General features: G+C 43.8%; 1 protein-coding gene across 8 annotated transcripts in view; it reads right to left on the reverse strand.

Moving 5' to 3' along the window:
* The window catches only part of NISCH (nischarin), a 185,329-nt gene that overhangs the window by 47,355 nt on the left and 111,979 nt on the right, over positions 1–25,995 (reverse strand). For 4 of the 8 annotated variants that reach the window (XM_075575032.1, XM_075575031.1, XM_075575035.1 and 1 more), the window contains 2 exons: positions 11,880–11,988; positions 4,769–4,908 (listed from right to left, as the gene is read on the reverse strand). In XM_075575032.1, the coding sequence (XP_075431147.1) occupies positions 4,769–4,908; positions 11,880–11,988 (249 nt within the window). Of the gene's footprint in view, positions 1–3,737; positions 3,894–4,767; positions 4,909–11,871; positions 11,989–25,016; positions 25,221–25,995 lie in introns of those variants that run through there. The other 4 variants (XR_012788657.1, XM_075575037.1, XM_075575036.1 and 1 more) reach the window with 4 other exon arrangements.

Genomic DNA, 25,995 nt, shown 5'->3' on the forward strand with positions numbered 1-25,995 from the left:
AAGGTTTGACCAATAAAATTGCCTCCTGATCCGGAATCCACAAACACCAGAGCAGTGGCGCGAAAACTCTCCCCGGAAAGAATAACAGGAATAAGAATCCTGGTTGGGAAGGTTTCTTTGGTGATCGGGGAGATGGATAAGAGTTCACAATGAGACTCCCCGGGATCCCATTCGGAAGTTGGTATCTCCCGGCTTGTGGGGACACTGGAGCACTTGATGACCGGAATTGCCGCAATACATGCAGAGACCAGAGCTGCATCGGCGTTGCTTCTCAGATAGGGACAACTTATTAACCCCAAGTTGCATGGGTTCCGGTACATCCGATAGGGTAAATAGTGGAGTGAGAAAGTGATGGGGAGTTGAACTGAGTACCTATTGTCGACGGTGGGAACTCTTTGTCCTTCTCTCTCGTAGGCGTTGGTCGACCTGAATACAAATGGCGATAAATTCCTCTAGATCGGTAGGGCGTTCCTGCGCTGCTAGTTCGTCCTTTAAGGATTCCGAAAGGCCTTGCCAGAAGGCGGAAGACAATGCCTCATTGTTCCATCCAGTCTCGGACACAATGTACGGAACTCCAGGGCGTACTTAGCGACCGGTCGGGTTCCCTGGGAAATATCGAAGAGGTTGCCGCAGTCATCTTATGTCTTGGGGTATCGAATACCCTACTGAATTCCCTGGCGAAGAGATCGATGTCCTGTGTAAGGTCTGACCTCTGCTCCCAGATGGGGGAAGCCCAAGGCAGGGCGTCATCCGTGAAGAGTGAGATGATGTAGGCGACTTTGGATCGTGAGGAAGAAAAACGAGAAGGGGAAATCTCAAATTGAATAAAGCACTGATTTAGCAAACCTCTACACCCAAGGGGATCCCCGGCATAACGGTTAGGTATCGGAAGGCGGGGCTCAGTAGCGGGCATAAAAATAGCAGCTGAAGCGCCTGGAGTAGGTGCAGGAGGGACCGTCTGAACCTTAACAGTGAGAGAATGGAGGCTTTGCTGAAGCAGGTCCATCCGTCTGTTATTTTGCTCTAGATACGTCTCAACTCTGGCAAACAGATTGGAATGCGAGGACAGAGTTCTCTCCACCTCAGCGAGGTCCATGTTTGTAGGGCTGAGCATATTGTCACCCTGTGCTCACCACAAACAAGGCGGGACCACAGTGCTGACGTGGGAATGGATAAAACGCCACTCACAGCCACAGGGGCACGTCTGGAGTGTAGCTTTTGTCGCTTAGCCGGAATTGGGGAGGTATGGATGGTCGATATACTTGCCGGGGTCAGCACAGGAGAGGTACGGTACGTTGCAGGTACTGTTAGCCGACTCTGGGATTGGAGAGATTAGAGTCGTCGTTGTCCGCTAGCCGAGGTCAGGTTTGGAGAGTGGAGGATCGTCGTGGAGAGCCGGGTCAGTACACAGGAAGAAGAGCAGCACAACAAGGCAAGACTATGGAGGCAGAGAGGGGTGAGAACAACGAACTGGTTCTATGCTCAGCCGATGAGCCAGCTGGGTATAAATGGAAGGGGAAGTCCAATGAGGAACCAGGAGCGTGGAGATTTGTCCAGCAACGATTCTGATGGGGCATAGTGCTGGTGCAGGGATACTCTCAGGGAGTAGGGAGGCGGGCCTTCCGGCTAGAGGGCGACTCTGTGCGCGTGCCCGCGTGTGTCGCATGCGCCCCCGGTCAGCGTTATTAAATCTGAGAGCCGGCGCGCGTGTACAGTAGAGCAGCAAGGGTCTGTGGCGGATGCGCACGTGCGGCGTGTGCGCGAAATGGTCCTTGCGGTGGTGCCGTGAGTGATGGCCCGCATGGAAGGGAAGAAGCCCAGGTCGTGGAGGTAAGCGGGTAGTGAGCCGAAGGCGGCGTGACTCCCTGATCCTCACAGGAAGTAGGTCATGGGGTGAAGTGGTGGGAATGGGGAGTTTAGCAAGCAGGGAAGCACCCACATTTAATACAGATAATACTAGTAAACTTGGAAAGATCAAAATCAATAGGAGGTGAAAGGCAGAAGCAGATAAGCCAACTATAGCACAGAGCTATATAGCAACCTTAAGTGCATGCTTCCCATGCTTCCCAATGCAAGAAGCCTGGCAGATAAAATGGAGGAGCTTCAAATAATAGCCAGAAAAAAGCAATATATCATAGGTAGGTTGACCTAGCCGGGACAGTCCTGTTTTTAACGGACTGTCCTCGTGTCACCACAATCTGTGTAATGTCCTGATTTTCCCTGGAGCAGGGATTCAGCGCAATTACTCCTCCAGTCATTAGATGGTGCTTTGCTACTCACACAGCTTCTCCTCTCCCTGGCTGCAGTGTGGTGCTGTGTCTGTGTGCGTGTTCAACCTGACAATTCATTTGGATAAACCTGTTGGACCTCTCACCCCATTTTGATGCCTGGGAAGATAACTTTACTGTGCCACTAGTTACTTTTAGTTGTTGTGGTTTGGGCAACTTTGATTCCAGACGTGGTTGTAATCAATTTGAGATATTATTAATAAGCGCCAGTTAAATAATTAGGCAGATTGTCAGCATTAATATTTAATGGAACTCATTCACTTCACAAGGCGAGTGCAAATGTGTTTGTGTAAATGTGGGTAAGAGGGTGTAAGTGAGAAGAGACAGGGGAAAGAAAAGAGAAGAGAGAGGAGGGGGAGAGAAGAGAGGAGGGGGGAGAGAAGAAAGAGGAGGGGGAGAGAAGAAAGAGGAGGGGGAGAGAAGAAAGGAGGGGGGAAGATGAAGAAAGGAGGGGGGGAAGAAGAGAGGATGGAGGGAGAAGAAGAAGAGAGGACGGGGAAGAAGAGAGGAGGGGGGAAGAAGAGGAGTAGAGGAAGGAAGAGCAGCTGCCATATAATAATAAAAAAACTCCCCTTTAATATGTGCATAAATAAAATCAACACAATAAGTAATTAGCTAAGATGCCAATTGATCTGCGAAGATTCGGCTCGGGGGTTGACTAAATGGCTGTCAGTGCAGCAGAAGAGGACCAAAGATGGAAAGTTCTGTGGGGAAGATCATGTGACCACGCAGTCACTAGATACAATTGGTGCTCGCTAGAGAGAGTAATTGGTGCTCGCTAGAGAGAGTAAATAAAGGAGTATGCTGCACACCACAATGAAAAAATAAATACATACAGTTTACTGATGCTGCTGGTTCAAGGAGTACCTGTCAGAGCAATTCCATGGCAATACTCAGGGAAAAAAGGGGGATCCAACGCTCTACGGTTTTGATTATAATGCTAATTTATTTGTGCCACACAAGAGAGAGGTCAGGGCTCAAAAAGGGGTGTGCCAGAGCCTGTTTCAGAAGAGGAAGGGGATGTGACTTTGTAAATGGTTGTTATAGAAACAAAAAATGCTTGTTACATTATAATACATAAAAAGTCATTCAATGCTACAAGTATTTTTTCATACTACAAAACTGTTTTATTAAATAAATAAATAAAAAAAACACATGTAGGATATTGTTTGGTCTGCAGCTTTAATGCAACAAGTGTATATTTGAGGTATTTACTGTAATAATGGCTGATTCATGTGCCAGGTTAATTTTAATAGACACGGAGGAAGTGCATGCTTTGCTGTAATATGCCCAGGTGTATAGTCCCTTGTTGGATGGGCAATAGTCTGTCAATTAACTCCAGGTTTTCAGAATAGTTTGAGCACGTTATGATTTTGGGATTTGTACATCTGCCTCTTGTATTTAGAAAAGTATAAAGCACACGTTACCATTGTTTTCAATGGCACTTACGGTAAAATTGTAGTAATAACGAGTGTGTTAACAGTTGCAATAACATTGGCTACATCAGGTCAGCACTGCATGAAGAAACAGATCTGGATTGCCACTTGCAAACAACTTTAATGGCATATATACAGGGCAAGAGGAGCTCTCTTACGCGTTTCACACCTGCTTTGTTAAAGAGAATGGAATGAGACAATCTTAAAAGATTTATATAGACATGTTGCACCTGATCCACTGCTGCACTTAATCAGAGAAACCTCTGCGATAGACAGCTGGTGAGTGTGGGGGAAGGACTAAGCTCCCTTGTGGGACAGATATAATCATGACCAATAACACAAAAAGTGTTAAACTTGACCAATTGGACCATATACATAGAAAATAATCTGTGGTAATAGTGGATGTTAAAAACAACAATATCAATTTAGCCGTTAACATATTGGCTAATATATGTATTGAACTTCTTCACTATAATATCTATTCTTAGAAGTTGGTACTGTATAGGAAAATGTATCAATGCAATTATGTTGCAATATATATTATGTTGCAATCCAATGTTGAGAAAGCAGAATATTATATGCACAATGAACATTGTAATATAACCAGACATTTGGTAAATTTGGACTGGCTGTATCAAGGCAATTTTGGAGCAAAACAGACATTTTCATCATATGTAAATGTATTAAGCATTTGGAGGGAGTTAAACGACTCACATATTATGAGATACATTCAATTGTGACAAACCATCTGCCAAGTTTAAGGAGGCATAATAACTATGCCTTCAAACAATCTGCACCAAATATATGAAATGATTTCTTACAATTCAAGTGTTTGTGCTCCATTGAAGAAAAGAAAAAAAGATACCTAAAATATTCCTTTTTTCTGTGTTGATATAAACTCCTCAGTGACTAACTCATCTAAGATAACATTCATAAGTGTTATCTTCATTTATATGTAACAGCCATGTTAGCATTAACGTATTCCTATTGTATTAGTAAAATAAAATGTAAACACATTAAATTTCATCCGGTAAGTTACTGTACCCCTCTGTTTTCCAGTGGTTCCCCTTCCTGGACAGAATGTTGAACATCACAGCTTTCCTGGCAAATTGCATGATCAGTAGGAGTCGAAATACGGGATGAAGATAAAATGGTGACTAGGGCGGTGTCTATACAAACTATTTCTAGGAAAAAGAAAGGAATATATAAGGGCGATGAATCCCATGTTTTACACAAGAACAATAATGGTTCTTTAGATAAGCGTGGTGAATTCTGGTCCGTAAGGACAGAAAACATACCCTACAGCAAGCTACAGTACCCATCTTAGTATACAATTACTTTGCATACCAAAAAAATTGGAGAAAATGTGCAAATGGTTTGCGATATTTGGTCCATACTTCACAAAAAAAGAGCTATTTAAAACAATACTGCAGGTTTACAACATTGAAATTAAAACTATATTTGATAATATTTCATATAATTACCTTGGTTTTCATTCCAAACAAAATAATTATACACAATGTGCTGATTTAATATTAATTCCACAGATTTGCAATTACATGTTGTTCGGACGGGGTTAGAGAGATTGGTACATTAACCCCTTCAGTGTCCCATGACGAACTACCATGTCATTAGGTCTGGCACTCCAGGGGCCCAATGACATAGTAGCTATGTCATGGAATTTTTGTTAGTTTTATTGGGCAGTTTGTGTTCTGCGCTTCCATGGAGCTCTGACAGGATGAGGAAAGTGCATCATCACGTAATCAGTGAGGAGTCATCAAATGATCTACCATTTTTAAAGTATTTATAGGAAGCAGGGAGTCTCTGGAGCTCAACGCATTACACCTTACTTAATGAGATACTTACCAGAGAAGGTGCCGCTGGTGAAGGTTTAAATCCCCTGCACCAAGCAGGTCAATAAGCCCATGTGATGAGGGAGATGTAAATCATCATTTTGTTTCCCCTTGAGAGGACAGTACCAGTGGTATCTTCCCCTCGGGATCTCGGGCCACTGCCATTTAGCCGCTGGTCATTTCGCCACAAAGGTAACCCCCTAATCTTAGCCCTTACGCCAACACCCCTAACCCTCAATGCCAATGTGTAAGGACTCGCTGGCCAACACGTGTCCCTGCACAGGTCCCGCGCGCCCGCACTTACCTGCGGCCCACTCCGACACTCGCTGTCGGCCCTCCGCATTGCCGGTCTCCGTCACGCGCCTCTTCCCTCATGCGCAGAGTGCCCCCCGCGGGAGCGGCGCTCCCCGCTGGCGTGGTGCGCAGGCGCACACCCCGCATCGCGGGATTAGAGGCTGGACACACGGCGCGTCATTAACGCGCGACACCCGAACGACGGGTCAAGAAGAGCTCATTAGCTCAATCTCTTTCAGCTGCCTTTCTTCCATCCAGCCTATCACTGGACTCTACAGAGGTCACGCCTCCGCTCCACCCCCTGGGGGATTGGTCAGTGCCTGCTACTAATGCTCAGCTGTGCCACTGGCACTTTGGCTGAGCATTGACTCACATTACCCTGTGTTTGCCTCTGCTTAACCTGCCTCGTTCCTGTCCTGTTACCTTGTTCTTAGTTCTGATATCCCGTGTACCGACCCAGCCTGCCCTCGGACCCTTCGCTCTCTGGAATACTGATCTTGGCTTCACCTGGCTCTCCGCACCTGACCCTGGCTTTGAACTTTGACTATCCGCATCACTCCAATCCTGACCCTGGCTTTGAACTCCGATGATCCGCTCTTCTCCAGTCCTGACCTTGGCAATAGTACCTTCCACGCTCTGGACCTCTTCTGCATCGGACCCAGCAAGTACACGTTTATTCTGATCTCACCTGTCCTAGACTTGGCCAGCAAGACCATCCTACATTCCAGACGGGGTCTCTGTGTCTGTTGCTGGTGTTTGCCTATTCCCATCTCAGCACAGGGGTCTCATCTAGTTTGTGGTGAGCACTGCGTAACACAACGCTAATCTTTTCCCTAAAAACCTTAACCCTAAAACCTCTAACCTTAACCCCTTACCTAACCGGGTCATCGGACCCCTTACCCTTAAAAGCTAAATCTTAACCCGTTACCATAATACCCAAAATCAGACCACTTAGCATAAAATCCCTAACCTTACCCTAAAAAGCTTAAGCCCATACCATAAATCCCCTAAGATTTACCCATGCGATCACGAGTTACTTACATTAGCGGGGAAGCGGCCAGCGGCAGTGAAATGCCCCATTCTGTTTGTAATTTAGTGCAATGTAAATGTATATGTTACAGATGTTATAAATGCTTTGAAATGTTTAAAACCATACATTTTTAAATGTATCACAAATTAAATTACAATGAGCTTGTGCCCCTTTTGTTCCTAAATCTTTTCTCATCTGGTCCCTCTGGCAAATTAGTTGAAGAGCCCTCACTTGCCTGTTCAAAAAGCATGCTTTGTTTTACATACTGCCTTTAAATGTTCTCTTTGCATCTTAACTGCACTGGTAAATCCTCCGGCAGTTTTCAATTTAAGTCGCATATTTTGGTAGTCGTTTTGCGGGTCTCTTAATTAGGAACATACACGTAATTGGTCAGATTTATAAGTGTTTGTACGATGTAACATAAAAAAAAATACAATAATAAACGCCAAGATTAACATTAGAAATAGTAGACCGGTTGTACACACTGAGTATTTGTACTTTTTTGCAAGCCTAATAAATGTTGCTAAGTGGGACTGAAGATACTCGCATTGGGAAGAGTATGCTGTGCGATAGGGACTCCGTACAGCTATGCAAATAAAAGCATATCAAGATCCTGCTTCAGAACTGAAATTACAAAAGCAACTTTTAAAAATGAAAAAATTATTTCATAAAGTCCATCGAAGCAGTGCTGTAGTTATGTTGTCTCTCGATTGACGCACAGCAAGTATGCTTTATTGGTATATTCAACAGTGTGGATATAAAAGTTATTACTGTGATTTTTGAATTATGTGCAAACATATCAAGGTACATATTTGTCCAGTGCTACTACTGTACCTGCGCAAATGTATCAAAGTACAGTACATCCTAACAAAGTTGTCAGCAACAAAGACATACTGTATAATATGCACCTGTTTCAGGGTTATTTTTGTATGAATACTTTTTTATTGCAAATTTACAAATTTTCCTGTTTTACCTCCAAAAGTGCCCTTGGAGTATGTATAAATAATAATAATAATAATAATAAAAATTAAAAAAAAAAAAAAACAGGCACAACAGACTTTTAAAAAAAATTGTTTCAATACTGCCACATTAAATGAAATAAATACAATTAACAGCTTATTGTTAGCAAAATGTGGATATTAGAATCTTTCTTAAGTCATAATGTGCAAGATATTTTTGCATACGTAGTTTACAGTGGTACAGAGGTAATCGAATTACCAGCGGCAGGAAAGAAAACAAAAACCCAGAAACGTTCTCATTTTCTCTAAACAGGAAACTTCTGAATCAACTGGCAGATGTTATACATCACAATGAACTGTGTACTGAACAAAGGCTGCCAAACCATTGTTTTTATAACTGGCTTTCCTGAATAAAGTATATTCTTCAATATCTCATACAGAAAGTTTATTTGTGCAACACTGCATTTTTTACTGTGATTCTTTTAAAATATCTGTAATGCTTATTAGCAGATTGTAAAAACTGTATATAATGCCCAAGAAAATAGGAGGACTTTCAGAAAGAGCTATATATTGCTGTTGTTTTTTTTTTTTTTTTTAGAAAAGCAACAAACCAAATGTATGTTGTTTTACTGAGAACTACTGCACCGACACACTTTATTCGAGCAAATACCCAGTATGTACCTGGCAGATACCTGGAATGCGCCGCTCCTCACCTCTGACAAGCCCCGTTGTGTTTGCCTTCCCAGCCTGGGTTCATGCCTGGCTGACGGGTGGCTGATCTGTTAAATGATAATGATTAGGATTTAATAGGCTGCAATGCTTCGCGTGTCTACCAGATGGCATAAATTCATGAATTGTAATGCAGTGTATATATATATACTGTGCAGTATTGCAGCCAGCGGGAATAAAATGCTTCAATCCCTGCCTGAAAAATACCTCAATGCACTCGGGCAGAAAACAGTCACAAACCTCAATACACCCGGGTATACCCGAATTCGTGGGACTAGCCGAGCTCGAATAAAGTGTGTCGCCAGTGTACTCACATTGTTCAGATTACACTATCATTTCAAGAGAACAGACTTCTAACGTAAATAAGGTTTGGTGATGACAACATAGTTTTATAGAAGTAGCCAAGAAAGTACAAACACTGCAACTTAAATTCTACAATTACTGTACCTGCCATAGTAAAAGCATTAAAATAATACCTTTAGATAACAAGAGTTTATAAAGCTCCTCATGTCGCTATTGCTGTATTATTGTTAAGTGCGTAGGACGCCCATTTTTGCCAAGAAAAGTACAGCAAATATTAGTCTTCTTATATCAACTTCAAATCCTGTTATCTGAACTGTAATATACTAATAACTCCTGCATTGTCATTATCAAATGTATTGAAGGCAGTTGTTCCATTGACAATAGGTGTGTCACTGCAATATTTCTTCAATTGTAGCCCTTTGGTTCTTAAATGATTTTAGTTTGGGGCTTCTCTGAAGTAAAAAAAAATAGTGTGTGTGGCGAGCACACGCTGTTTAAGTGTTGTCACTGAAATTGTACTTATACTCTCAAAAGTCTTTCATTCAATCAAAAACATCAAAATCCAAAGTGACAAAACACTAAGAAGTTTAACATAGAACGTGCGTGCTCGGCACATACACCGGTTTTTATATGTAGGACTCTAAAACAGTAAGGTTCAGAAGTCATGCCATATTCCGTATATTTAATAAAGTGTACATACAGTAGTGCAGCCTCTTAATAAGATCATTCTGCTTTATACATATTTCCACTTATACAGTTCCAGGAAAATTAAGTGTAGTAGTCTAAGTCCAGGGTGGAAGCGAGTGCTCTCTCGCTCGAGCGCCGTGAGAGCAGGAGCGATAAGTGTCAAGTGTAGTCACGCACACAGGGGGGGAGGGGGGCGTGCCCGTGACATCACGTGAACGGTTCGCCCTCATTGGCTGAACCACGCACATGACCAGGGGGCAAGCGTGACAAATTCAAAAGAATTTGTCTCGACAAGCAGCTGAGTGCGGAGCGTTCACGTGCGCGAACTGGCCCAACACATTGTTGCAATGTGTTCGATCGCGCATGCGCTCCCTCTCAGCCTGGATGACGCATAACACAGTTTGTGTAACCTGATACAGGTGGAGATCAGCACAGCACGCCAATAGCAGTCCCTGTGTGTTGCTGGAGCAGACATGGAAAAAGCTCAGCAGAAAACACACCATCGGTGCACAGCTGACAGTTGCAGAGTGATCTGTAGGTCCGCCTCCACGGCACTTCCTGGTACAGGATCTCTTACAGCGCTGAGCCACGTATTCGCATGTGTTGGAGAGAAGGGGCTAGTCGCAGCGTGACGCCATGATTTTGCTGCAGGATAAAGTTCAATAGAAAACAACCCTATATGTTTCGAAGCGCGGTCAGCGACTTCCTCAGGGTCATGATGCTACATCTCTGCTCCAGCAACACACAAGGACTGCTACCGGCGGGCTGATCTTCACCTGTACCAGGTTATACAAACTGCGTGTTAGACTACTACACTTAATCTTCCTGGAACTGTCTATTCCATCTGCAGCAGCTAAGATTCCTGTCACACTCCATCCAGTTGCTCATAACTGTACCCTTCAAAAGGGAGAGTTAAAAAAGTCAGCATTATATACACACGGGGGTGAGGGGGGAGGTAAGAGGCAGCAGGGGGTTTGGGGTGTTAAGAATCCCCGGGGGGGCGGGGGTTAAGAGGCACTGGGGGGTGAGGTTATGATCATTGGTGATAATAGGGAATCTATTCTATATAGATAATCCTTTTTGGGTCAATCACATCTGCTAATATCTCAGCTTTGAAGACATTGTGTACCACCTAATGTTCTCCTTACTGTGGGGATTAAGGACTAATTTGTCACTGTATTGTTTGATTATATAATTTCACTTGATGGTGTTTCACAAGATTATCTATACCTGTAAGAATACACACAGAGATAATTATTTGTTGTTTTTTCACATAATCTGTGCACAAATCTGGAGATCCAGCGCCATGGAGAACTCTTTTTCAAGGATCTAAAAAGGATTTGTGGATAATCCAAAATTCATCCAGGCTGCAGGACTCTGGACAATCAAAAGTTTTAAAAACATTCACGAACACTGTTTTTTTTGGCTAAAGGGTGGACTTGGCGCTAAAATTGTGTTACCATTCCATAGAAGATACCTTGCTCTCAGGATTACTATGCTGTGATCATTCATGTTTTCATAAATGTTTGGAATTTAGAAGATCACTCTTTCTTTGTGCATGAAGTTAGAGTGGAGTCTGTATTGTTGTGCAGTGACACGTGCAATGAGAAAAGGATATGTATCCAGGGCCGTCTTAACGTATGAGCCCGCTGGGCAGCTGCCCGGGAGCCCCACACGCCTGTCCCATGCGTGCCCACCAATGCTCTCCCCCCGCCCTGCACCCTGGCTCCGCTTGCTCTCCCCCCGCCCGGCACCCCGGCTCCGCTCGCTCTCCCCCCGCCCTGCACCCCGGCTCCGCTCGCTCTTCCCCGCCCGGAAGTGGAACCCTGGCTCCGCTCGCTCTCCACCCGCCCGCCACCCCGGCTCGCGTCACAACCGCTCGCAGTGCAAAACTTCCGGTGGCTGCTGCTGCTAGTGAGCGTGTGGGAGGCAGGGAAAGACAGTGTAGGCAGGGCCCCATGCACTGCTTTGCCCGGGGGCACCTAATGTTGTTAAGATGGCCTTGTATGTATCTACACACACACACACCTTATGTCAAAATGCTTCTTTAAGGCTGGTCTAGCATGCAAATGGAAATAATTATATGCAATAGGGATGACGGTAACAATGCATATGGCCTTTTTCCCAAGGAACGTTTTCTGAGCATATAGGTAAAGAATGATCTGCAAGATATGAAGATCGCTTAAAAAAAAAAAATTGCAAAGATACAGCTTGATACAAGAACAGCTATAAATACTCAGATAAGATAGTCTGTAGGGCAAAGTTTACAAGATGGCCCTGGAAGATACATACATGATTACCTTGGCTGGAGCTAACAGGCTGAGGTAAAGAAGGAAAGGAAACGTTTGCAGGAAGAGAGGAACAGTTTGATTTGGAGCTGGACGCTGTGAGCCTGGATTCCTCACTGATCTGATAAAGTAAAATACAGCATAAAATAAAACAGAGAAAACAAGACAAATGTCAGTCTAGGACAAACATCTAAAATATACATACAGTATACAGTACATCTAATTTGCAGGTCATGACTGGTATCTAACATCACTCGACAATCTTCTACATAAAGTGGTTTGTTTTAGCTGCTACCAGTATGCAGAAAAATAAATTAATTTGGTAACTTTCTACAAAATATATAATATTTGTATATAATTATTTATTGATACTACTGCATTTATTAAATGGTTATTAAGGTGCCTTGATATGTAAAGCTTAACATTTGAAATAAATCATATGATAATAAAAGGACGCACAGGGGGATTAAGGGGTTAAGAAGCATGGGGGCATAAAAACGCATGGGGGGTTGAAACGTTAAGCACGAGTGGGGGTTTAAAAAGCACAAGGGGGGCTAAGAAGCCCAAGGTGGGGGTTAAGAAGCACGGGGTGGGGGTTAAAAAGCATGGGGTGGGGGTTAAGAAGAACAGGGTGGGGGGTTTAGGAGGCATGGGGGGGGGTGTCACGGGGGACCAGGCAATTTACACCTTTTTATCTGGATCATAGATTGAGCAAAACAAGTTAATGAAATAAATTGTAAATTTATTCACAGGAAAAGGCAAACACACGATGTTACACAAACTACAGAAGAAAAGACACACTTACTTGGGAACTGTGGTACAAAACTATACTCTCCTAGGTGTATTGTATGCCTTTATTTATATAGCGCCAAAAGTATACTCAGCGCTTCACAAAGAATACAACACAGGGAATTATAATAATACAATAAGTGCAGCAAAATCAGACAATAGGAAAGGAAATCCCTGCCCCGAAGAGCTTACAATCTAAGGTTTGAGGGGAACTTATACTGTAGAGACAACAGGTGAGGGAATAAGTGCTGTAGATGGCAGTGCTTGGCCACAATGGGTGGTAGGAGTGCCTGAGTGTGGGACAGTAGCCATGATTGCAGGCTATTGGGTGCAAGGAATCCTACCTAAGGATTTTCCCCTGGCTGAGATTTAGCTTGCACGTCCTAGAACTGAAATCAGCCTGCCGTTCCAGATGCCACCCTCCCCTCTCTCCAGGACTCTTGTTTAGAATCTTAGAGAACTCTAAGCACTGAGTGCGGTAGGCCCCTTTATAGATTACCGTGTCCTATGTTTTAACATGGACTCAAAGCGTGGGAATATTTCCCACCAGCCGATCAGTGCAGGGCTCATTTGGCTGATGATGTCAGGGAAAAGGGCATGGCTATCTGCGGAGAATGCTACGCAGAGTCTGAGAGAACCAAAATAGCTGTTGGAGCCTTTTCCTCTGCCCCTCCTTGCTACCAAATGGCCTGACACCTCTGACATCCTGGGTCCCCTTTGAGGCCAGATGGCAAGGCAGACATTCTGGCTCCTATGCAAATGCTTAGGCTGGCTGCATGGATTTTTATACATACAGTATAACACACTATGAAACATACTTTAATAAAGTATATACCTTGGGGAACCTTATATACATATGGGAAATTAGTTGGGGATATCTGGGCTCGAAAACCAGGAGTCTGAGGGACACGGTGCAGCCCCCAAGTAGTTCACCCTGTGAACCCACAAATAGTGCCTGCACGCCGGGGAGAATCAGGGAACCACCAGTAGCTGGGCCCCATGAACTCCTGCAAACAAAAGGAATACATTTTCACCCAAATATCCCACCTAAAACTTACACTGCCAAAATCTGGAGTTTCTAAAACACAGGAAAACCCAAAAGCCCATAAAAAGGTCAGGGTTTTCTATACTTTACAGGGGACTTCCATAGCCGACAAACCCAATACAGGTTCTAGGACACCTTGGCACTAACTGGGGTACCCCTATGTTACCTAGGGATTCCCGCAGCTTCAGGAACATTTTACACAACCCTTTCCTCTGTTGCTCGACTGCTAAAACTCTGACTCAGGCCCTCATTCTCTCCCGTCTTGATTACTGTAACCTCCTGCTGTCCGGCCTTCCTGCCTCTCACCTGTCTCCCCTACAATCTATCCTAAACGCTGCTGCCAGAATCACTCTACTCTTTCCTAGATCTGTCTCAGCGTCTCCCCTCATGAAATCCCTCTCTTGGCTTCCGATCAAATCCCGCATCTCACACTCCATTCTTCTCACTTTTAAAGCTTTACACTCTTCTGCCCCTCCTTACATCTCAGCCCTAATTTCTCGCTATGCACCATCCCGACTCTTGCGTTCTGCTCAAGGATGTCTTCTTTCTACCCCCTTTGTATCTAAAGCCCTCTCCCGCCTTAAACCTTTTTCACTGACTGCCCCACACCTCTGGAATGCCCTTCCCCTCAGTACCTGACTAGGACCCTCTCTATCCACCTTTAAGACCCAACTTAAGACACACTTGCTTAAAGAAGCATGTGAATAGCACTGTGGATATTCTGAACACCTGATACATTAAGCTTGGCCCCCTGCAGACGCACTTACCAGAACTCCCTCCTACTGTCTCTGTACGTTCTCCCTACCTACCAATTAGACTGTAAGCTCCTCGGGGCAGGGACTCCTCTTCCTTAATGTTACTTTTATGTTTAAAGCACTTGTTCCCATGATCTGTTATTTATATTATCTGTTATTTATTTGATTACCACATGTATTACTACTGTGAAGCGCTATGTACATTAATGGCGCTATATAAATAAAGACATACAATACATCCCTGTGCCTCATTTACTGTGCACAAAGCATCTGTATTTCTTAACACATTTTGTTAATAAAATATACACTTTTAACTATCTGTTATGAGAAATAGAAAGCTGCACTTTATTTTTTACTAGCCATAATCCCCACACACTATTGCATAGACTTAGCATGGATTCTAAGACTCCCCTCACAACTTTATAGGTATGGTTGGAGCACCTCAGAACTCCTAAACCGGTTCTGGTTGACCTGGGTATCCCCATTAACCTAGGGACCCCTTTACTGTTTCAGGGACACCTCACAACCCTATGCCTCTTTTACTTTTAAGGTCAGTGCTGAAGCAGGGAACCAACCCATGAACCCCTATATAGGTTCTGGGTGACCTGGGTATCCCCATTAACCTAGGGACCCCTTGACTGTTTTCAGGGACACCTCACATCTCTATGCCCTTTTTACCTTTCTGGTCTGTGCTGAATTAGGGAGCCCCTAATGGTGAGTCGCGAAAGTGTTTTCAAGGGGAGATATTGCCGGGACATGTGCCTACATGTATCCAGGAATCAGACCGGATTCCTGGGTATATTTTTAGGGGAACCAGCAACTCTGGACCCGGACTAGCTAGGCACATTCTGACAATACTTTCTCCGCGACAACACTCCCCCCCTGCCTTTGAAACTCATTCCACAGCAATCTCTGCTTGCTGGAACTCCTGGAAAGATTAAAACACATCAAATACTTTATTTTCGCACAATACATTTTATGCATTACACAGTACTGGGCTGAAGAGCTGACTCTTCTTGAACCCTTATTACAGATTAGGGGTAACCAAACAGGCTTAACCTTTATTTGAGAGCCTGGTTACCCCCCTACCGTCATAACGGGGTTAAGAGACGGATGGGGGGGGATTAAGAAGCACAGGGTGGCTTAAGATGTGGGGGGTGGGGGTTAAAAAGCACGGGGTGAGGGGTTAAGAAGCATGGGGTGAGGGGTTAAGAAGCACGGGGAGGGGGTTAAGAAGCACGGGGAGGGGGGTTAAGAAGCACGGGGTGGGGGGTTAAAAGGCACGTGGGTGTTAAGAGGCACAGGGGGTTAAGAGGCTTGCTCCTCTCTGCCCACGGTAATAAACAACGAGAAGTATCAAGTTCCCATGCATTTTGAATACTGTGGTATTAGTATGCTACCAGTATATTGCCCTACCCCATCTTGAACAAAATGATCCATTGGCATTTACATTTTTAAAGAGGTTAGAACAGAGTGGGACAAAACGATGGAACCACAATTTCTTGATTTATGTGAAAATCTGACCATTTTAATCTGAAAATGTGCAATGGTCCTTAACACGATCTTATTCTGGTATATATGAAAGATTGACTCGTGGTAGGATAGCGCCCAGAGCTCTCCAACCATACGTGCCGTCGCAATTGCCGTAAGGAAAACCACTTTCATTGTGAGTAACTTCATAGGTAGCTCGAGAAATGGTTCAAAAGGTGGACGAAGCAAGCTGCTCCAGCACCAGTATCAAATCCCATAGAGAAACAGGAACCCAGATTGTGGGTCCAATTCTAAACACGGCTCTCATAAATCTAGTGATTATAGGATCCAGGACAATCTGTTTATGATAGAATGCTCCTAATGCAGAAACTTTAACACAGAGAGGAAAGGAATTCCTCCCGGCGTGGGAAGGATGGTGACGGTGCAATGTGTGTCAAGCGATGCGTTCCAAAATGAAGTGCGACGGAGGCTGGGTCACGATGAGAAAAAGTTTATTGAACGTGCAACAACATCAAAAAGGTAAAAACAGAAGTCTTGAAGGGAACCTCTGACGCGTTTCGTGCCAAAATGCACTTTGTCAAAGAGATGCTGGTTTCAATCCCGTTTGAAATCCTTGTTGAAAGAAGGCCAGTATACTAGTGATTTCCAGCTGGAAAGGTTCCACCTTTCTTAATTTACACCATAGTATAAATGTCCTCCAGATTCAGAAATAGAATTTAGAAGTCACATATTTTCTGGAACAAAGTTGATAGAACTTCATTGGGGACTCCCTGAGCTCTCAATGACATCCTATCAAGCTCCACACTGCCATCTTAAAAAAATTGAGGATTAGGGTAACAAACCGGAACTTGAATCAACAATATCTGCGATGTTGTAAGAACCCACAGCTCCTGTAGGGACACATTTTTTAAGTCTGCAAACCATCCTCTTCTGGGTCAATAAGGAGAAGAACTCCAGCTTTGGCTCTCTTGATTTTGTTTATTACCTACTGTAGTAGAGGGAATGGAGGGAAAATGTAGCTGAGATGAAAGTCCCAAATGATTGAGAAAGCATCCCTGGCCATGGGCGTAGGGTCATACCATCTTGACACGTACTTCTTCACCTTCTTGTTGAACGCTGATCCCATGAGATTTACCTCTAGTTCACCCCAGTTTTGAACTAACTGACTGAACAGTTGTTGGTTCAGCTGCCACTGTCCTGGGTGTATTGAACAGCTGCTGAGAAAGTTGGCTTAGTAATTTCAGTCTACTGAAATAAAAGCAGCGGAGATGCCCGGCACGGCTTTCTCCACCCAGTGCAGGATTCTGGAGGCTTTTTTGGAAAATTCTCAGCCCTTGTTCCTCCTTGTCGATTTATATATGCTACTGCTGTAACGTTATAATGAAGGTATATACGTGGCACACCAATGATTAAAGATAAAAATAATAAACAGTTTTTCCTCCTTGCTGCTCACCCTCCCTCTGTTGACCCTGGTGTCTCAAGGCTGGATCCACATAAATGTAGTAGAAATTGGAGATATAGGTACCATACAGGAGACTTTAAATGGAGGTCAAAAAACTTCTGCTGTATTTAGTACATCAGAGCAATAACAAAGCAGTAACGTTTCAAGACAATCCTGCCTCTTTTTGAACTCCATTTAAAGTCTCCTGTGTGCTACCTCTATCTCCAATTTCTACTGCTGAAACGTTTTCGAAACGAATCCTTGATGGACATAGCCCAATGTAATCTGAAGACTTTCTATGGCATAAAATATGGCTCGAAATTCCAATACGTTGATTGGAAGTTTGCTTTCCAGACATGACCAGAATTCTTGGATTATATGATCCTGACAAATCTCGCCTCATCCTAAAAGGCTTGCATCAGTCTTTAATACTGTCCAAACCAGAGGAATCAATTACTTGCTTTTTTGATTGAGGTCCACCAATGCAAACCGAGTCTTGTGCTTGGTAACAATGGGAGTCTGGAATTCCGATGCCCCCGTAACGTGAGAAAGTTTCTCTGCATTGGTCTGAGGTGAAAGTGGACAAGGGAACTATATCCATGACTGAGCCAAGACGACCCCTCAGATGCATGAATTGTACCTTTGATGGCCTTCTGATTTGTCTGAACAATCTGACTTGCCCCAATAATGCTGTGAAATTTTGGGGCATGTAGTGAAACCAGTCCTTTTCATGTATTTAACATGACTCCTAGAAACTGAAGGATTTGAGCTGTCACAAGCCTGTTTTCTTCAGATTGATGATCAAACTACAGTATGGTCTTCCAGTAAATCATGCACTATACGCCCATGATCTTTGGCAACCCAGTCTGACAAGGTTGGATTAGCCAATCAACCTAATATGGCATCACAAAAATGCCTTTTTGTTTTAACTACGTGGGCACTGCTATCATGACCTTTGTGAAGGTTCTGGGTGCTCTAGCCAGTCCAAATGGAAGAGCCGTAAACTGATAGTGACGGCTGATTAAACAAAACCTCACAAACTGGCGGTGTGATTCCTTTATTGGAATATGGAGAAGTGTGTCTTTTAGGTCTATGGAGGCTAAATATGCCCCCTTTTCCATCACAGATATGACTGCCCTTAAAGACTATCTTGAAGTGATGTATGTTGAGAAAGGCATTGACTGTTCTCAGATTTACGACTGCTCTGAATCCGCCACATAATTTCAGCATAAAAACAGGACCCAATTAAATCCTTTGCCTTTGAGACTGGTACAGGCTGAATTGCGGCATTGGGTCAGCAGATTTTGAACTGCCTGATTTAAGACTTGATTCTTCTCTGGATTATTTGAGAGAAATTAATCTTTAAAATACTGACCTGGTATCTTCAAGAACTCCCAGGAATATCCTCGGGCTATAGTTTGTAGAATCTAGGAATACGCGGTTGTCTGGGCTAAGCAATTCAGAAACCCCACCAGCCTGCCACTGACGGTACAGTTCTCTGGACCGGGAACTAGTGACCTTCAGGGACTTTGGTTCTTGGTGGTCCCCAACTGGAAGGTTGTCTAGGACTCCAGGAGTGTTGATGGTATGCAACCCAATTCTGGTTTTAGTCTCTTCCTGGTTTATAGGACCTTACATTCTGGAAAACATGTTCTGGTGGTCTGACAAAGTAAGGATGGACAAGCTCTTCTCTGCTGGGGCATGAAATTATTTTTTCCTCCAGCCATCATATAGATATTGTCTAATGGTTCACCAAAGAGATATGTACCTGTAAAAGGAAACAAAACTAGCTTACTTTTAGATAAGGCACCCACCGCCCAAGGTTTAAGCCATAAGGCCCTTCTTACCGCTATGGAAAATGATGCAGATGATCTTGCCGATAGTCAAATGATATCTATCGAGGTGTGACATAAATCAATCAAATCTTTTAAATTGAGAAAGTTCTTTAGCAATTTGTCTTGATATTCATGCATTAATCGTATCTTCAAGGTTAGAAATCCAAATTCTTAACGTTCGTAAGATGCAGGGCATTTCTGTTGCTGGCTTCAGTGTCTTGCCAATAGCTTAAAATTGCTTATGCAGAACCCCTTCTATTCTAAGATCGATAGGATCCCTAAAGGATTATCCATCCTCAAGGGGAATCACTGTATGTTTTACCAACTAAGCGATAGCTGCATCTACCTTTGGCGGGATTACCCAATCCAGGGGCGTAGCTATAGCCCGGGCAAAGCCCGGGGGCCTGCACTCTTGGGGGGCTGTGTTGGTGTTGGTGTGGGTAAGTGTATGTATGTGTGTGAATGTATGTGTGTGTCTGTGTTGGTAAGTATGTGTATTTGTAATGCATATTTGTGTTTCATGCATTAGCTGCATATATATGTTGTATATTTAGTTTTTTTAATATGTTGAATATAAATGTGTATTTGTATATGGTGTGTGAATGTGTGTGTGTTACACTAATGTTGCATGTTTGGTTTGTGTGTATATATGGTGGAGAATGGAGGAGATAGAGAATGGAGGGGGGAAGGGAGGAGAGAGGATTTGGGGAGGAAGGGAGGAGAGAGAAGATGGAGGGGGAAAGGGAAGAGAGAGGAGGGGGGAGAGACAGGAGGGGGGAGGGAGAAGAGAGACGAGGGGGGAGGGGGAAGAGAGAGGAGGGGGAGGGGGAAGAGAGAAGAGAGAGGAGGGGGGAGAGGGAAGAGAGGATGTAGGGGGAAAGGGAAGAGAGAGGAGGGGGAAAGGGAAGAGATAGAGGATGGAGGGGGAAAGGGAGAAGAGAGGATGGAGGGGGAAAGGGACGAAAGAGGGGGGAAAGGGAAGAGAGAGGAGAGGGGGAGAGTGAGGAGAGGGGATAGGGAGGAGAGAGGACGGGGGAAAGAGGGAGGAGAGTGGATGGGGGGAGAGAGTGAGGATGAGGGAGAGAGTGAGGATGGGGTGAGGGAGAAAAACAAAAACAAAAAAAGGAGGGGTGCGGGGCACGTGTCCCGGTTTTGTACATTTGAAAATCTGGTCACCCTAAGGAGGGGAGATCTGATGAGGAGGAGGGGGAGAGAGCTGATGATGATGAGGAGGGGAGAGAGCTGATGATGAGTGAGGGAGTTGTTGATGAGATGGGGGATAGATGAGGAGGGAGGGAAAGGTGATGAGGAGGAGGGAGAGAGGATGATGATTGGGAGAGATGATGATGAGGTGGAGAGATGAGGAGGGGGAGAGAGGAGATGAGGAGGGGGAAGAGATGACGACGGGTAGAGATGATAATGAGGAGGGGGAGAGATGAAGAGGGGGAAGCGAGGGATGATGATGACGAGGAGAGATGACGAGGGATGATGAGATAGAGGATGGGACGGGGGGAGGGGGAAAATTGCAGTCCGTATTAATATTAATGGGGTTAGGTTTTTTTGCCAGGGGCCCACAAATGTCTAGCTACACCACTGGCCCAATCCCATGTATCTTCTTCTTTGAATGGATATATTTTGGAAAATGTTTTAGGTATTTCTGATCTTCTACCCAGTGATGCCCATTCTGTCATTACAATGTCCTTCATAGCACTGTGAACCGGGAAAGTTCTACTTGTCTTCTTTGAGCCCTGAAAACCATGGTCCAGGTCTCCCAGTTCCTCTCTGATATTCTGAATATTTAATGTGGTCCTCATATTCTTGATGAGTTTGTCTATGGTTTCCATCTTAAAAGGATCCCACGTCTGCATGGGCTTCTACCTCCTCGGATGAAAAATATTCACACAATTCCGGAACTTATGCTTGCTGTGAGTAATCAACGATACTGTCAAGCTGTAGATCTAATGAAGTCGGTGACCTAGGCCTCTTAGAAAGACCCTTGAGATTGCACCTTATCAAAGAAATCACCATAAACAAAGTCTTCGTCCAATCGATGAAACTAGAAATTTCTGGAGATTTTTCCTCATCCGCCATTTTTTTTTTAATGCAATCAGTGCAAAATTTCTTGGGGTAGGTAGCTGCTAGCTTGACCTTGCAGTCTGCACATTATTTAGACTAGGAAGCAGCTTTACTAGGCTTAAAAACCTGGGGATCTTGGAGAGTTTGGTCGGCTTTAAAGCTGCAGTTCAAGCAATATCCTACGGGTGTATTTTTTTTTTTTTTAATAAATCAGTTCTGTACTGTGGCAGGACGACCTGTAGCCGAGGTCAGGGAACAGTCCACACGTGTAGTTTCAGGATAAATGAAACGTTCAGTGGCTTTATTTCTCCACAGCATAACATAACATGCGGGTACACTGTCCGTTTAAACAAAACAAATCCTGCTCCACATTGGGAGAAACTGACTAACACTCCAGGCCTATCTAGCAGGCTGGCTGGCTAAACCATTTACCAAACCGTAAGTGTATTTTAAGCAGTCAGGAAAACAAATGAACAAGTCTTACTTTGGTTGAAGTAGTTAGTTTGGTGAATCCGTCTGGCTAGCAGCTCTGGTCTAAGGCAGCCAGCTACTGCCAGTAACAACATCCTTTTTACCTTGCTAGCTATCAGGTGTCAGCTTACATCCTGATTACCTAGCTTCCTCCTGAGTTAACCCTTCTGAGTGCAGGATGAAGCACTCAGACATATGTCTCCCAGGCATAACTGATAGGGGTTGACTTCACCCTGTCACATGTACTATGAGAAAATACTAGTAGCATTTAAAAAAAAAACATTTTAAAAGACATTTTAAATGTTTTCTAATGTTGCAAGCATTTTTTTTCTATAGAAACCATTTACAAAGCCACAACCCCTTCCCTTTCTGAGACAGGCTCTGGCTCTTGTGCCCTGCCCTGCACCAATTGTATCTAGTAACTGCCTGGTCACATGACCTTCCACACACAACTTTGCATTGTGGGTACTGTTTTGCAGCAGTAACAGTGATATAAAGAACCCCGAGCCAAATCTTCATTGATCGATTACAGGAGAATGGATCGATCTGCAACTTCGCTAATCACTTGTCAGTGTACAGATTGTATTGATTCACATATTAAATGGATTTTTTTTTTAAACGGCAGCTTGAACTGCAGCTTTAAGGAAAGAGCTGAAATGCTGCTACTCACTTCACTAGCGAATTTTACATTTTTTTTTTATTAATCAATTCTTAATGCAATTTTGAATGAGTTTTAAAGCATCCTTTGATTTCTACAGCAGGTTTAGCCCACCTCCGAAGCAGTGCAAAATCTTTGCAACACTGTCCTGTTTGTAATAATTTGTTACCAATATTCCCAGCAGTTTGAGCTGTGAACTGTAATAATGTTACCGTAGTAATATAAGGATACATTGTAGCTGCTGAGTTAACTTGACTGAAGCAGCTATTATGTTACTGACACTATAAGGATTTTTACAGATGTATAACAGGAGCCCAAACGATTGCCATCTTAGGTAAGAATGTAGAATTATACATTGCCACATGCATTAAATATTCAAATAAGGAAGAAAGAAAAAAGGAAGGGGGGGAATGCAAGTAAAACAAGCTGTTTCAGGCATTACCACTCACTCAGGTCCTGGGTTTTGTTATACTGTATGCAGACCTAACTCTGGAGCTCCCCTCAGCTGATTATGCCAAACTGCATGTAATAGAACATTTATGTTCTATTTTTGTTCCTGTATACTTTGTTATGAGAGAAGAAAATCAGATCTTCTTTAGACCATTGAATATGAAAGAAAAGTCAACACTTGTCTGTTGAACCCTCTCACACTGTGCTTTTCTAATATTCAACAAGATATTACTTCCACATATTGAAATCCTGAAAGGATAAGTGGCCATAAAGGCATGAGGAAAACTGAGATTATTAAAGCAGCAGTCAAAGCTGTTGGTTATTTCTCTCCATTACACACATTATTGTGTATAAATACAATCCACACAATCATAAGTCATTATCTAAGTTGCCAATCGATCTGTTGTCTTGTGGTCAAATTTGCCAAGATTCTGCTCGGGGGTTCACTAAATGACTGCAGAGGAGTATTCTGCAGTCAGTGTGACTTTGTAAATTGTTGCTAAAGAAACAAAAATGGCTTGCTACATTATAATACATTAAAAATGCAATTCAGAGTGGTTTAAAAAAATGCTACAAGTATTTTCTCATAGTACAGGACCGAATTTTTATTTTATTTTTTTAAAGACACATATAGGATATTGCTTTAACATGCTGTGAGAAGTCCCAAAATATTTGGGCTCCAGTGTATAGCTTACAGATACAGCGGCCATTATTCGAACATATCACGGAGCCGTTTTCGTGAGTGCTGCTGTACTCCCCGCAGCCAATCACGCGGTTGCTTTGTTTGAATTTCATGGATCCCGATTTCTTCGGGTGCAATTCTTTGCGTTTCCGTGTCAGAAATTAATTAATTGTAATGTGTACAGTACAGTACTCTGTCAATTTGCAGGTGTTTAAAAACCAGAATACTAAAATGTTATTTTCTGCACTCGATAAAAACGAGTCAACAGGCGGTAATGACGCTATAACGCTTGCACTCACCATGAACAAGGTGGGACCCCGGTACTGAGGTGGGAAAGTACAAGACAACGCACCAACAGCAGCGGGACCACGCCTGGAGGGTGGATAGTCAGCGTAGCCGGGCCTGGGTTGGAGAGATTGGGTTAGTGAGAGTACTTGCCGAGATCCAGGGGACGGAGCCAGTGAGATGGTTAGTGTCCGTTTGCCGTAGTCTAGGGTTGGAGCCAGGAGAGTGGTAGATTGTTCGAAAGCCGAGGTCAGGGATGGAGAGGTGCGGATAGTCAGAGGCAAGCCGAGATCTGGGATGAAGAGGTGCGGGTAGTCAGAGGCAAGCTGAGGTTTTATCCAGAGGGAGTCCAATAGTCAAGCCAGGGTTAGGGTTAGGGGGACCTATGATCAAGCCAGGTCGGTACACAGAATGCAACAGAGAAACAGCAGCAAAGCACTAGCAAGGTAGCAGCAAGGCAAAGCAGAACGCAGGAACACAAGGTCACAAGAGTTATGCTCAGCAATGACTCTGAGCATGAGCAGGGTATAAGTAGGAAGCAGGAACCAATGGGACAAGAGGCGGAGGCGCGGCCCCAGCAGGAGCCGCGATAGGCTGCAGGAGACAAGTGGAAAGGAATTAGTTGCCACGCAACTGGGGAGCGTTGTACGACATCACGTGAGCGCGCCCCGGAACTAGGATGGAGGGGGGACGGGAATGAAACAGATAACAAACTAAATAGAATAGATGAGGAAACAAGGGGTTATGGAGGTAGAATGGAGGCAAGTGCGAGTTTGAAGGGCAGCAAGACACTCATAGTAAATACAGATAATACTAGAAAACTTCTAAAGACTAAACCAAGTTGATGCAGAAAGGAAGGAGAAGATAAGTGTCATGGGAGAGGGGGTTTGGCCCGGTATAAAAGGGGTTACACCCCATTTGGCCACCACCTGCTCTCACTTGGGAGGCAAGGGGTTAACTGGACTGAGGTCCAGTAATGTGTTTTTACCCTGCTTCAGCACCCAAATGTGTATTCCGCTGTAAATATGTATTGTTCCCATTCCAGTGTCTGCACCAACACATACACTGGGATTGATGCGGGAGGGAAAGGGTTAATAGTTAAGGAGTGATTATAGCCCTTTGTTCCATTTTCCCACCTTTGCAGGCTCCATTTTGCAGCTCCCCATAGGTCGCCGTTGCAGCTCCATGCAATCCTATGGGGAAACTGGCGATGTGGGTCCATTTTCATCAGAAGACCTGCAGGTGGCGCCCGAGAGGAGGAGCGGCGGTTCCCCATTGTAAGTCAATGGAGCCATTCATTTCAATGGGGATTCCTTGACGCTGACCTCCAGGAACAGGTTGGCAGCCATCCAAACCGCAGAAGCGGATACAATGTCTAAAAAAGAGCTTTGATCACTCCCCGGTCAAGTTCAATCACAATTGGCGTGGGAAACTTAAGTTCTAGGGCACCCAGGAATAAAATTATTTTGGCCCCTAGACCCTAGGAACCCCCACCGGGTCCGGGAATGAAGGACCCCCGTAAAGGGTCGCACTCGCCACGAGGGTCGCGCCATTGACTAATGGGAGCGGAGGTCCCATTGAATCCTATGGCGGCGCCGGCCCATGCATGTCCTTTCACCTCTTCCCGCTTACCCAGCAAATATATATTACAAGCACCAAAAATATAAAGATTGACTATTCTTACCATCATTCACACCAACCATACTCAATATTAAGCATTTTAGATTTACAGCGTGTCCAAAACGAAGAAAATTAGTACTACTATTTGTTTTTCACAACAAGTCAAATTGTCACATACCATCAGCTGGACTTTATTGGTTTTATTGATATAATATGTTTATATGATTTCTCCTTGGAGTCAGTTAGTAGTGATCATCCGCATTAACTTGTACTACCTAGGGGGTTCAAAAGAGATTTAGTACTCTTAACTGTTTCCCCCATGGAGGACGTACAAAGCTAGCATAGAGATCACTACTACTGTGGACAATTTAAGTGCTTATCTATATGCAAAAAAGTAAATATATGTATGTAAGGGGTTTTTTCTAAAGTGAAAAGTGCATGTTCTTTTAGAAGTCCATATTAAGATAAATGTTTTATTTTTAGTTTAATGCTTTAAAAATATTGTGTTGGTGTAATCTGCACCCAGCTGG

This window comes from Ascaphus truei, chromosome 17 (assembly GCF_040206685.1).
Source record: "Ascaphus truei isolate aAscTru1 chromosome 17, aAscTru1.hap1, whole genome shotgun sequence".
NCBI classification, from domain to species: Eukaryota; Metazoa; Chordata; class Amphibia; order Anura; family Ascaphidae; genus Ascaphus; species Ascaphus truei.